This window comes from Spinacia oleracea, chromosome 3, assembly GCF_020520425.1.
Source record: "Spinacia oleracea cultivar Varoflay chromosome 3, BTI_SOV_V1, whole genome shotgun sequence".
Classification (NCBI taxonomy): domain Eukaryota; kingdom Viridiplantae; phylum Streptophyta; class Magnoliopsida; order Caryophyllales; family Amaranthaceae; genus Spinacia; species Spinacia oleracea.
This window is the reverse complement of record NC_079489.1, coordinates 149,074,099-149,086,468: the sequence shown is the minus strand read 5'-3', so window position 1 is coordinate 149,086,468 and position 12,370 is coordinate 149,074,099. Positions and strand designations below refer to the sequence as shown.

The window sequence follows — 12,370 nt, the reverse complement described above, 5'->3', positions numbered from 1 at the left end:
AGTGGTTTTAGAATAATCGCGGCGAGAACATATAAAGTGCTAAATGATTTTAGAATGAAACCTAATTGGACTTACAACTTTGTACTCTTCAACTAGTTTGATCTGGTCTGCCAGTGATTTTCGCTTTTTCTGAACTGATCTAAGCTGATTTTCTGATATGATTTAACAAGTTATAAGAATGAGGTGAAGAGAACACAACCGTAGTCAAAGTATGAAAATAGAAGACCAAACTTTGTGAAAGTCTAGTAAAGAATACGGCCGATTATGTGAAGTGCAACAATTTATTATATGCGGAAGTAGCAAAAAAAAAAAAAAAGAGCCAAGATAAACAATCCTACTAATAATGAATTATACCATGTTTATAATATCGGATGAATTTTCCACATAATATACAAATACAACAATATCAGCAAATAGAACCTGAAGAAAGAAACTGCATTTTTTTTTAATCCTCAACCCTCTCAACACCAACTGAAGTTTATGCTCAAACTGTACATTATCAAAAAAAAGTCCTACAAGACAGAATCAAGAGCTTTTAAGATATTGAATGTCGGCGACCTTTACTGGCCTTAACACGACGAGGTGGTGTAAGCACACCATCAACAGGAATAAGAAGCCTCCCAAATTTCTTCACAGAGTTCATAAAAGACTTCCTAGGCAATGGTGGCTTCTGATCAGAAACTGATGCAACACTCTTTACAGGACTGCTGGTAACACTGGTAACACTGGTAACAGATGTATTATTATTATTATTGTCAGTAATAATCTTAGGTTTTTCAACTTCCTTCAACTTCATTTTCAACTTAAGTAGCTCTAATTTCAGGTCCTCATTCTCCCGTTTAAGCTTCAAGAGTTCATCTGAAGAGGGTGTATTTGTGGAGTAAGGGTTCAGAGTTTTGGTAGGGACAATGGCGGCGACTTCAGAGGAGAAAGAATTGCCATTCATGGACTCGCGAAGGCGTTGCTGCTCGTAGTAGAGGACTTGAACAACCGTTTGGACAGGTAGGCGGTCGTTTTGAGCAGCGTGAGCACATGCCTCACGTGATAGCTTTTGGCAGTCCATTGAGCTGCACACTTTCTTCCTTTCTATGTCTGTCAGTGTAGGATGAGCCTGCAAAATTTTGACAAGAACAACTTACACAAATTTTGCTTCCAATTAAAAATCAAAATGCAATTTTAGTTTATGGTCAGAGTTCTTTTCTTGTAATTCTTAGATTACCATGTGATAATCAAGAAAATTCTGATTCATATATTGAATATCTAGAGCTAACTTAAGACAACACTTATCTCAGGTTAGTCAGCCAGCTACGCAGGTCAATGCTTAAGCCACTCCCGAGCATATTCGCAGCTGATGGGCCTCGACCTTGTGAGTTATGACTTCCAAGTCACAAGGTGAGTTTCCCACGATCTCCACCAACTTGTGTTGGTTTTGAAGGTGATGGATGTATCATTTATGATTAATCTTACGATCTACTCTTCGAGTAGAGGAGAAGTATGAACTTGGAATACTTGGACTATAAATTTGTGAGGAACAGTTGATCTCACAGATAACACTTCGAACTAACAGCTTTTTGATCAATAGAATAGCAATAGATACGCAGATGATAATATTACCACACAAGTATGTACTTCCTCCTTTCTATTTTAGTTGCAACATTTCTATTTTGTGTCATTTCTTTTTAGTTGCAATCTTTCTATTTTGGTAACTTTACCCACTTGGACTTTACCAAACTACGCTCATACATATTCAACAACCCACCTTTCCCATAATATATATCTAAAAATGGGTCATGAATATAATTTACTACATAACCACATGCATTACAAAACTTGAGGTGAACAGTAAAGGGTGCGACTAAAACAGAACAGAAAAAGAAAAATGAAGTATAACGAAAAGAACATAACATACCTTGAGGAAAATGTCAATAGCTCTATACATCCCATCCTCAGTGACCCTAGCTTGTTCAGGAATAAGCTCAGCTAAACCAGTAAACTTAGAAACTGTCAAGTTCCGATCAGAGGCTATTTCAGCAAGGTAATTTTCCATCAACTTGCCCACTCTTTCCAAGTCGTTTGATGAAGGAGAAACATGTTCTTCTCCTGCACCGTAACCCAGATGATTTCCCTCCACTTCACTCTCAAGAAAGTTCATCATGATTCTCCTTACTGAATCCATATCAAACAAGGTGTCCCCAGTGAAACAATATGAAGGTATCAAAAGGTCATCTAGGGCTGCCTGACCAAGTTGTAAGGCCATCCTCTTCTCCAGATCAAGGCGGCAAGCAACTGTTGTCTCGAGCCATATGGAAGCTCGAAGCAAAGTGGCTAAGAAACTAACTGATAATACATTTCTCTCCCTTGGAAGAAGGCTTACTATAGTCTCTAAGATGACTCTCTTTTCATGTTCTTGTTTGGGTTCCAACTTCTTTCTCCCCTTATTGGTCACCTCCTGATACACAAGATCATAACCTTGAGTGAGCTTTTACAAGAGATAGGGGGAAATAATCAACAAAAGGTCTTGCACGCATAAGGTGAATAAATTTATTTAACCGAGATAACTTTTACCCAGTTTTTTGTAACTTTTATCATGTTTTGAGTAACTTTTATATTGTGATTGTTTTTTGATGGATAAACATTTTAAAAGGTTAAATGGTTATCTTTATACATTTGATTTTGAACGAATATATTTTATTAAAAAACGAAATATTTTATCACTAAAAGTTAGATAACTTTTACATTATATTGAGGTAACTTTTAAGCATTTGAGTTAACCCTAAGCCGATATATAATATTTATTGTACACCACCTTTAAACAAAAATTTGTGAATTATCAAATACAATGCCTAGAATAATATTCCTAATTGGTTTACTATCATATGGCTCGTTTTTGTCTGAAAATCTGGTAGAATGTTTTCCCCTTGTGTACTTCATTTGGTTGGGTGAAAAATATTTCTTGAGATACAAATATCCTAACATTTATAGTTGGTAGGATAAGATTATCACGAACTTTTACTAAAGGAATCAAGGGCATAAACACTTATCTGAGTGGAAGGGTATATACTATACAACTCTGATTTGAATCAGAGCATGTAAGTGATGTAACTACATCATAAAATATAACACGGAAATCCTATTCCCAACTTTCTCATTTTATACCATCAAATAACAGAAAGTGAAAACCGAAAAAAAAAAACAATGCATATGGAAGGAAGTTAATCACCTATAAAGATAACAATGCTAAGAGTAGTGCATTTATCTTTCACTGATTGAGTTTTTTCATTCAGAAGGGGGTGGGAGCACAGCTTGCTTCTAGACTCCCATCCAACTTTATGTAAAATGTTTACACGTTATAATAATAATAGTAAAGAAAACAGAAAACGAAAAACTTATAGTTGAGGAGGGAATCTCACCAAACCTCTAAGAGACTTTTGAGCATAGAGCATGAGTAGTGGACCAAGAGCAAATTGTTTAAATCCTCTGGCAGTCATTGCTATAAGAACTCTTTGAAACAAATCAATTCTAAGCGTAGTTAATTCTTCCGCCCACCAAAACTCCACAATAGGTTTTTGCTGAGGAATTAATGAGGAGAATCCACTTTCAATCCCATCTTCCCTGTTAATCCCTGAGAATTGGCTATCTTTACAGGCTAAGAAAGCTATAGCATCAACACAACGGCTCACCACTTTTACTTGCTCTGCTATAGGAAGCAGGTTTTCTGATGTAAGTAGAATCGAAACACAGGAAGAAAGGCTCTTTAATGCTACTCCATCTAAGTATGCTTCAGCCCTTCCAACAAGGTTTTCTACTGCAAAATCCTCTGTCATTTCAAGATATTCTGCTGCACATCGAATCATGGCAATGTTTTCAGTGCCTATCTCGAAGTTTATCCCATAGCAAAACTTTGCTGCAAGTTCAAAAGCTTCTGCTCCTCCTGGAATGTCACGGATTTCAACGTTGCAGATATAAGAATCGTTAGATTCTGATACCAATTTCCTTATGTATCCGCATTTTGATACTAGTGGGAACTGCACTTGACATTGAAAGAATATAAATTTTCAGCTTTGCTTATGTTTCAAATTAATAAGTACCAAATTTCTACTTACAGAAATAAGCATGAATGTTTTGTTGTATAAGACTAGTTACCTTGTGCAAGGTAAAGGAAGCATCACCAATTTGAATAGTTACATCACTAGGAATTTCCTGAGAGATTATCCTGCAATAACAAAAAAGTACATCAGTAAATAATCTACTGTTGGTTAAGAATTATCATTCTTATGACAGTTTCAAGAGACAAACATTTTTCAATTTTCGGTGTTACATTTTTGTCAATTACAAATATATTCTCATAAATAGATATATAGGAGAAAAAGAGGCAAACCATTCATTAGTTCTCTTCATGGCAGAAGTGAGCAGCTCTTTCTTCTTAGAGGACATGTCAACAGTAATAAGATCAGCTTCTTCTTGATCAAGTCCCATCGTGAAAAGGATCGGAAACCGATATCTTTTATAATAAATTACATAATACTGCACCCGTGTTATAATATAAAGCCATAAAAGTACCAATAAAGCAGACAACTAAAAAAGAGTCAATCAAACTCTTATGATTACTTCTCTGGGTACTACTATGTTTTTTACACTCTTTTTTTCACCTTCCAGTAAAGTCCTGCAACTGAATTAGTTCTATGACAGTAGAAGTTTAAGCTGCAGTGAAGAAATCTGTCAGGAAAGAAATAATTGTGGAGTATGAATGTATGATAATAACACAATAATCAAAGCTATGAAATTACTCATGTGGGTCTCTGGTATGAGGATTAAAGCCACCAAAGGAAGGGTCACATCTTGGTGGGGATTCAAGATAATGAAAGGGGCAGATATGTCAAATGAAGGGTGTCCATCAAAATCCCTCCATAAATGTGTGGTGGTAAGCTGGGGAAGATAACAAAATAGGATCAGATAGGGTGATTGCTGAATAAGACCATGTATGTAAAATTCTTACTCAGAATTTTCCATGTGGGGAACATCTCAAATCCAAAGAAGTACTACCCATATTCATCTGTCTTAATAATCAAATTTGAAGAATGTTAGAAGTATAGTACCGTCACGCAAAAAGCTAGTTGTAACTTCACATCACTCTGGTATGTGACGTGAATGTCAAGTAGCTTAGTTGGTAGAAACCTGGTTTCATCATATCCTTTAAAAGATTTTTACAAAGTTACATGTATAAAAACAAGGACATCAAAAAGAGATTGTTTCAAGTACAAAATGATTGTGATAAGCCGGAAAAGTCCTTGCAGAAAGATTACACATATGACTGTATCAGAATCTTGGATTGAAAATATGTCTCAGTCGACATTTATTTCTCCGCATATAGTGGCAGATAGGCTCCAGAAATGCATGTAATAGTTAGCAAATAGTCGCAGCAGCAATGCAGACAATCACTACGTTATACCAACATGAACATGCTCTATTCATCACAAACAAACGCCTCTCCATGGCATGCGTGATGTGCACGTGTCAAACCATAAGCACCGATTGGGATACTCTCGGATGCATGAAATAATTTACCCCACTTTTGTAGTTTACCGATCTGAGTATCCACATGCATCCACATTCCACAGTTTGATTTGTTTGGATCTTCACAAACACTAAAAATTCCTTGCAAGGTAGAGGACAAGGAAAAACAGCATAATTCGATCAATATAAGCTGGAATTGATTGCATATCCCAGATCTGGTATAACCGGAGAACTTTTTTCATTTCTAGAAATAATTATTGATAGAATCATGCAGGTTTCTCCAGAAAAAAGGTTTTCTTTCATTTTCGTTTATAAAATCTACGAGACACAAATAAAGTGACCCAATTCGAAAATTGCCCCACAGGAAATCCAGCACCAGATAAAAATTAGGGTATTTTTCTCCCATTACAGGTATCAAGATGACGCACATTATCAGAGGGGTTTCCTGAACAAGATCGAAGAACCGACATAACAAAATGCAGGGTCAGTACTTCGGTGCAGTCTGTATTGAAACAACCAAACTCATCATTTTCAAGCCTAACCACAAATAATCAGCAGTTGCATCCTTCCATCCCCCACCACTCAATCCAAAAGAGGAAATAGCCATGGTAAAATGTAAACATCATACCATAGCCAACTCGTACCAAATGTTCAGGTTCGCAGACTATTTTGATGCTGTCAATTTTTCTGGATTAATCCATGTACCTGTAAATTAGAACGTATGGAGTGTCAAATTTTATAATTACCAACAGGGAAAAGGAGTAGCTGGTGGTTAACAAAGAGGGGGTGAAATGATATTAAAGCTCAAAAAAATCCTGTTTGAGTCAAATCACATCATGCAGATATATGGGGTCCTTCAGGACACATTGCTGTTATTCAATTATACAGATACAGAAATAAATCATATGCTGGCCTGTAAGCCTGTAAATTTACTAGTGTGTCACGTAATGTTTTTGGATTCTTCACACCTAGAAAAGAATTAGTACATCCAGAGGGGAGAGAGAGAGAAAAGCACCGTCTAAATAGCTACCAGCTAGCACAAGAGCAAGTGGATACAATCACTTTTTATTTACTAACATCAACAGCTCCAAGCGAAGGGGCTGTAAGTGTTCCAAAAAGCACCAGCAAGAGAAGAAAAAAAAAAGGCTAACTGCTTTTCTTTTTTCTTTTTAATTGGCAAGGTGCTTTTCTTATTTACTACCAGCATGAATTTTATTGGTATGCACCCATACAGAAAAATATACATCCAATTAAGAACACTAATATACATCCATTATTGTGACAAACAAGGCCAAATGCATGAAGATTTAAGTTTGTGTTTTCTCATTCCATGAAAGTTATGAAATTAAAAGCTCAACTACTACTTTATATATGCATATTTTCCCTCCCCTTCACAATCCCAAATGCCATTTATCAACCAAGACAAAAAGCATATAAATGACTAGAGACTGCCAAAGATGACAAAAGATGTGTTGGAATTACAACAAGTTCGTGTAATTAAGCACAAAAGGCTATGGAGTACTAATAATTAATCATTTGAATCCGGCAGAATTATGTTTTAAATGGGCATTTCAATTTTCAAGTGACAGGAGAGAAGGATTATAACTGGAGAGAAGGGCCTTGCACAGCTTTGACATGATAAGAGAAAGTAAAAATCATGCACCTACAATATCAGTCCTTGAAGCAGGAACTGGGAAAGCACATAAGACACTAAATTTTCACCTGCACTGAACATTGGGCCTTTCAGAATTGATAAAATATATCGCAAACCTTAAAAGTAGAGGCAACAACTATTGCTACTCATCATCTTTTCCTAAGTGGCACAAAGCATCAACCAATGTTTCAACAAACTTGCATTGAAAAGAAGAACCCTCTTCTAAGAATGAGGCAAAAGATGATGCAACTGGAGTCCTAAACATCTCGAGTGACTACTACAATAAGCTAGACATTCTATGTAATAAGAAGACTCAAAAGTTAAATCACTAGGTGCTACACTGTTACCTATCTCATTTGAAAAAACGGCACCTAACTAGAACTGCAAATAACCCAAAGGGGAAAAAAAAAAGATTTTAGTAGAATCAACCAGCAGCAACAATTTCACATGTGTAGACATGCATGCCAACAGCATCACATATGTTCGATGCACAATGAGGTACCTCTCTGACTCTGTGAAAAATATATCTTACCCATCCAAAATCCTGCATCAGCAAGGCCACACTATTTCGTGGTTTGGTGATGTTGATAACATTATATACTGTAAAATGTTGGAGGCTAGGAGCTCTAATTCCTAGCTGCGGGACTTTAAGAATGTAATCAAAATTGGAAAGACTGCAAATAACAACATTTGCATTATACAAACTCAAAGTCTTTAAACATTAAGAAATTTTTCCCATGATAAAGTAAGCGAATGTGTGATACATTAGACTTAGGCTCTAGCCTATTAACAAGAGCATAAACATGCATGATACAACACCTACACGCCTACACCTATATGGTGACCAGTTCCCAGAACAGTTTCACTATGACACAATCCAGAGTTAGGTTTTCTGAATTAGAAATGTTAGCAACTAAAGACTAAAAACGCAGACAAACAGGACCAAACCAGATGTAGTTACAAAATTTTGTTTCACCACATCAAAATATCCAGTACACTCTGACTGCCAATATTTTTGTTGAGATTGAGTGAGGATTCTTAAAATGATTAACTCTAAGTCCAGCTATCAAATTGGACTTTCTAATCCACCACATAATGACTAGCATAGAACTCATAATTTGTTGTTCTTTTGCCACTAGACATTAAGATCTCCATGTATTGCTAGCTTTTTAACACACACCAGACAAAGCGTAAGGAGAGAATAATCAAAGTACTAATAAGTTTAAAACCAACCCTGACAGCCTCAGAAAACATAATACCAAGTTGGCATTTGAATGATAACTAATTAACTACCACAAGGGCTATACAACATATAAGCTACGTTACTATATGATTTCTCAATACAGCTGAATAGCAGGATTTATTTTACAGGGTACACTAGTTGCAGGAACGTCTATATGATAAGGGCAAAATTTTCAATGCAATAATTTCAACACACGTCTGTTATGCATGATTGACAACTTACAGCCACCAGCAATCATATACGTTTTTTTCCAAATATATTGGGGCCCAGGCCCCCGGCCACCCCCCTTATTTAGTTATTTTACTATAGTACTAGTAACTATCACATTGGGGACAAATTGTTGGGAAAATGAGGTAGGCCCCACTTCTGTCAGGACAAAATTCCCGATTGAGCGATCATTGCTATTTCTCTATCACTGTTCCTATATGACTCACATCTATGGCGCTTCAACTTTTCATATGGGCTTTAACATGGGTTCATTCTTCATTGTGGACACAAAGAACACGTCTTGATAAGTATTGAACACGGTAAGGGGCACACAGGCTGTCATTGTCTACTCACGTGGGTACATATATACGTACGTGGCAGGTGTTTGCTGCAGTACATGAGCTAAGGATGGTGCATTTTACCTATGCAAGAAAACAGATGTTACCAAAGTAGTTTTAGCTTCCCTAAGAAGCTTTGTCCACCATATTATCCCTTGTCATGGCATGTCAGTTCACCTTATTTTAGGTCTTTATTGCTTAGTACATCAGGTGGAAAGTAACAAAATCACATTAGTCCCAATTTCTAATCACCTAACTTCGGAAACAACTTCAAAACCATTCAAGTTTCAGAAACATACAAGACCCATAAAAAAAATTATCAGATGAAATCATACAAGATAAACATAAGATCATACCATTATAACATGTTTGAACACCCAGTGAGGTCTTGACCTAGTGGTTAAGACTGGGGGCATGGGCTCAGGTTTAGCTCATTCGCACCCACAAAAGAAAAAACATGTTTGAACAGAAATAATCAAACAAAAGCAGATCATACAAGATAACATGAGATCATACCATTATACCATGTTTGAACAGAAATAATCAAACAAAAGCAGATCACACAAGATAACATGAGATCTACCATTATACCATGGTTGAACATGAATAATCAAACAAAAGCAAATAATGCAAGATAACGTAAGATCATATCACTATACCGTGTTTGAACAGAAATAATCAAACAAAAGCAAACACACAAGATCTACCATGTTTGAACAGAAATAATCAAACACAATCACATTATTAGTTTATAACGAACAAACTAAACATGGCCTTACTTTTGGAGTTGTGAGGATGTAAGGTAGAATTTCCATCAGATCCTTTGAAAGTGACATTGACATATCCTTAGTGGGTGGGTGTTTTATTTCCCTACAGATTCTTGTACAAAATAGGAGTATACATAGATGATCAAATCACCTCATTTCCCGACCCCTCCTTGAAAATATTACCAGTAGGTCGAACTCACCAGTTCCTGTAAATGTCAGTTCACTTTTATTGTGCACTTGTCTTATAGAATGATTGCTCCTACTGTCTAATAAAGGTTTTCTCACATGGCTCTTTCTCTTACAAAGTGCCGAAAGTCGGTGTCAAATATCTCCTAAATGTTGTTCAATTCAGTATCTCCAACCTTGATTTAGATTTCTAACCTAAGGAGGCCATTTCCCCTTTAACATCATGTAACAATACAATTCCCCGTCAAGTCACATGAAACCTCAACATCTACCCTGTTGGCCTATTCTCATAACTTCTCCTTTTTTGCTAAGACAATAATTGGTGCAATGTGCCCTCCTTGTTCATCTTTTGGTTGGTACTTTATGTGGCTTCATCATTGTGATCAAATTCTATGAAGGGTTTAATAATTGAACATAATTTAAAGGAAATATTTTAGGGTACTTTTCTTTACGTCCACAAGCTTCGGTATGAAAGGAGCAAAACATCTCTTTCGCTACGAAGAAAAAGAAAGAAAACCCTAGTGTAGGCCAATCGTCAAAAAAAGTAAGAAAAAACGCCCAACCTATATAATTTTCTAATTCAATCAAGAGTCTATACAAAACTTCTTTTGGTGTGAAGTGAGATACATAGTATAGTGACTATAGTCTAGCGAAACTTCCGGAGGAATGTAATCAAAACTTGACCTCGTGGGGCAATTTTCATAATCACTACTCTAAATCCCACCTTAATTATTCCGGGGAGGCCAATATTTGTAATTGGAGAATCGGAATAAGGTTAATAACTTAAGATCCTACCTTGTCATATTGATTTAAGTTTTGCCCTAATTGAATCACAACAAAAAAGTGGGGAACATCATCAACTTTGACAATGCTTTTATTTCACAAAAAATCAACTGCTAAGTTCATTTCTTCTCGAAATGCAATTAGGTTTACCACCATAAATAATCAGTTAACCCTACAAATTGAAATTTGAAAATTGTACAATGAAAATCCTGAATTTAACAACGAAATGCAGTTGAAATAATGAGTAATTATACCACCACAGAATTGATTTCCAGTTTTGAAATTAACCTAGAACATAATCCAAGAAGCTGGATATCTGATCGTATGCATAATACTATAGTAGTATTGATAAAACAAAGGAAACAGTGCGGTTTCATACCAGCTAAGGGTTCAACTGAGGATGCCATTGGTTACCAATGAAACGCGGGAAAGTCATCGGAAAACCACAAATCTGCTCCTCTCTCTAACACTATATGTTGAAACTGCCAATCTGCAATTGTTGTGTCGCCAGGCAGCCGGAGATAGATCTATTTCCACAGAAAAACTTGAAAACCCAGGTGTCATGCTACTCGACACTCATGATTTACTTATGTCACCCTGAATTAAGGGTGAAAATCCGTTACTAACCCTATAAATCCCACGCCCCCACGGAGTCCCTAGTTAGATTTTCGGAGTACTACCTCGTTTCATAAAGATTTTCACAAATTCTTATTTACAATGGGTGTACAATAAATATTGTACACCAAAGTAAAAGTTAACTCAAAATGCTTAAAAGTTAAGCTTATATATGTAAAAGTTATGTATTTTTTTGTGTTAAATTTTTTAATTTTAGTAAAACTTATTTCTTTAAAATGACAAATAATGTATAAAATTAATCATTTAACCCTTTAAAATGTTTATCTATCAAATTTTTTATTACTAATATAAAAGTTAATCAAAATTAGGTTAAAGTTACAAAAAATTGGGTAAAAGTTATCTTGGTGTACAATAAATTTATTGTACACCTAGTGCGCGCAAGACCTTTTGAAAGATTTTTACGTATCTATTTCCACAGAAAATCTTGAAAACCCAGGTGTCATGCTACTCGACACTCATAATTTACTTAGATTAAGAGGGACTTAAGTTTGGAAGAAAAACAAATATCTTGAACATTCTTGATGATTGTGATGAAACACCAAAGTACAATTTTAGATTTGTAGACTTTGCTACCATTCCACAATACATGAACATGAAAGATTCTCCTCGCATTGGTATGTACTTCTTTATACATATAGGATTAATTTTCTTTATATTTAAGTTAATTTTTTTGGGTCAATCATCTTAACCAATCCATTTTATACAGATGTTATTGGATTGGTTATTTACGTGTCCCAAACATACAGTGTTAGAGCCCTTGAAGGGCAAGTATTAAAGAGAAATGTATTACTATGTAACACAAAGTAAGAAACTCATCAATATGATTTAGTTTACTTTTACATTGTTAAATTGACTATATAAATTTGTTATAATACCTGGTTGTGCAGCATGAAAACAATAAGGTAAACTTTATGGGAAAAATTTGCTCACAATCAAGGTGGTTTCTTACTCCACGAGCTTAATCAGGATCATGTATTAGGTGCATCTTTGGTATCAATCGGCTCCTATAATGGTAAAAATTAAATAAAATATGACTGGCGTA

At 35.6% G+C, this 12,370-nt stretch overlaps 1 protein-coding gene across 2 annotated transcripts; it reads right to left on the bottom strand.

The window, feature by feature from the left end:
- Positions 1-335: 335 nt before the first annotated feature.
- LOC110790343 (BTB/POZ domain-containing protein SR1IP1) lies at positions 336-11,310 on the bottom strand. 2 transcript variants are annotated; one of them, XM_021995128.2, is made up of 6 exons: positions 11,072-11,310; positions 4,379-6,219; positions 4,144-4,213; positions 3,411-4,025; positions 1,910-2,449; positions 336-1,111 (listed from the first exon to the last, which is right to left on the bottom strand). In XM_021995128.2, the coding sequence occupies exons 2-6, from the start codon at positions 4,474-4,476 to the stop codon at positions 536-538; spliced, it is 1,899 nt and encodes a 632-aa protein (XP_021850820.2). In that variant the 5' UTR covers positions 4,477-6,219; positions 11,072-11,310; the 3' UTR covers positions 336-535. The 2 variants fall into 2 exon arrangements, with proteins under 2 accessions (XP_021850820.2, XP_056696890.1); XM_056840912.1 differs by lacking the exon at positions 11,072-11,310 and having other exon boundaries at positions 3,411-4,030; positions 4,379-4,437.
- Positions 11,311-12,370: the final 1,060 nt, after the last annotated feature.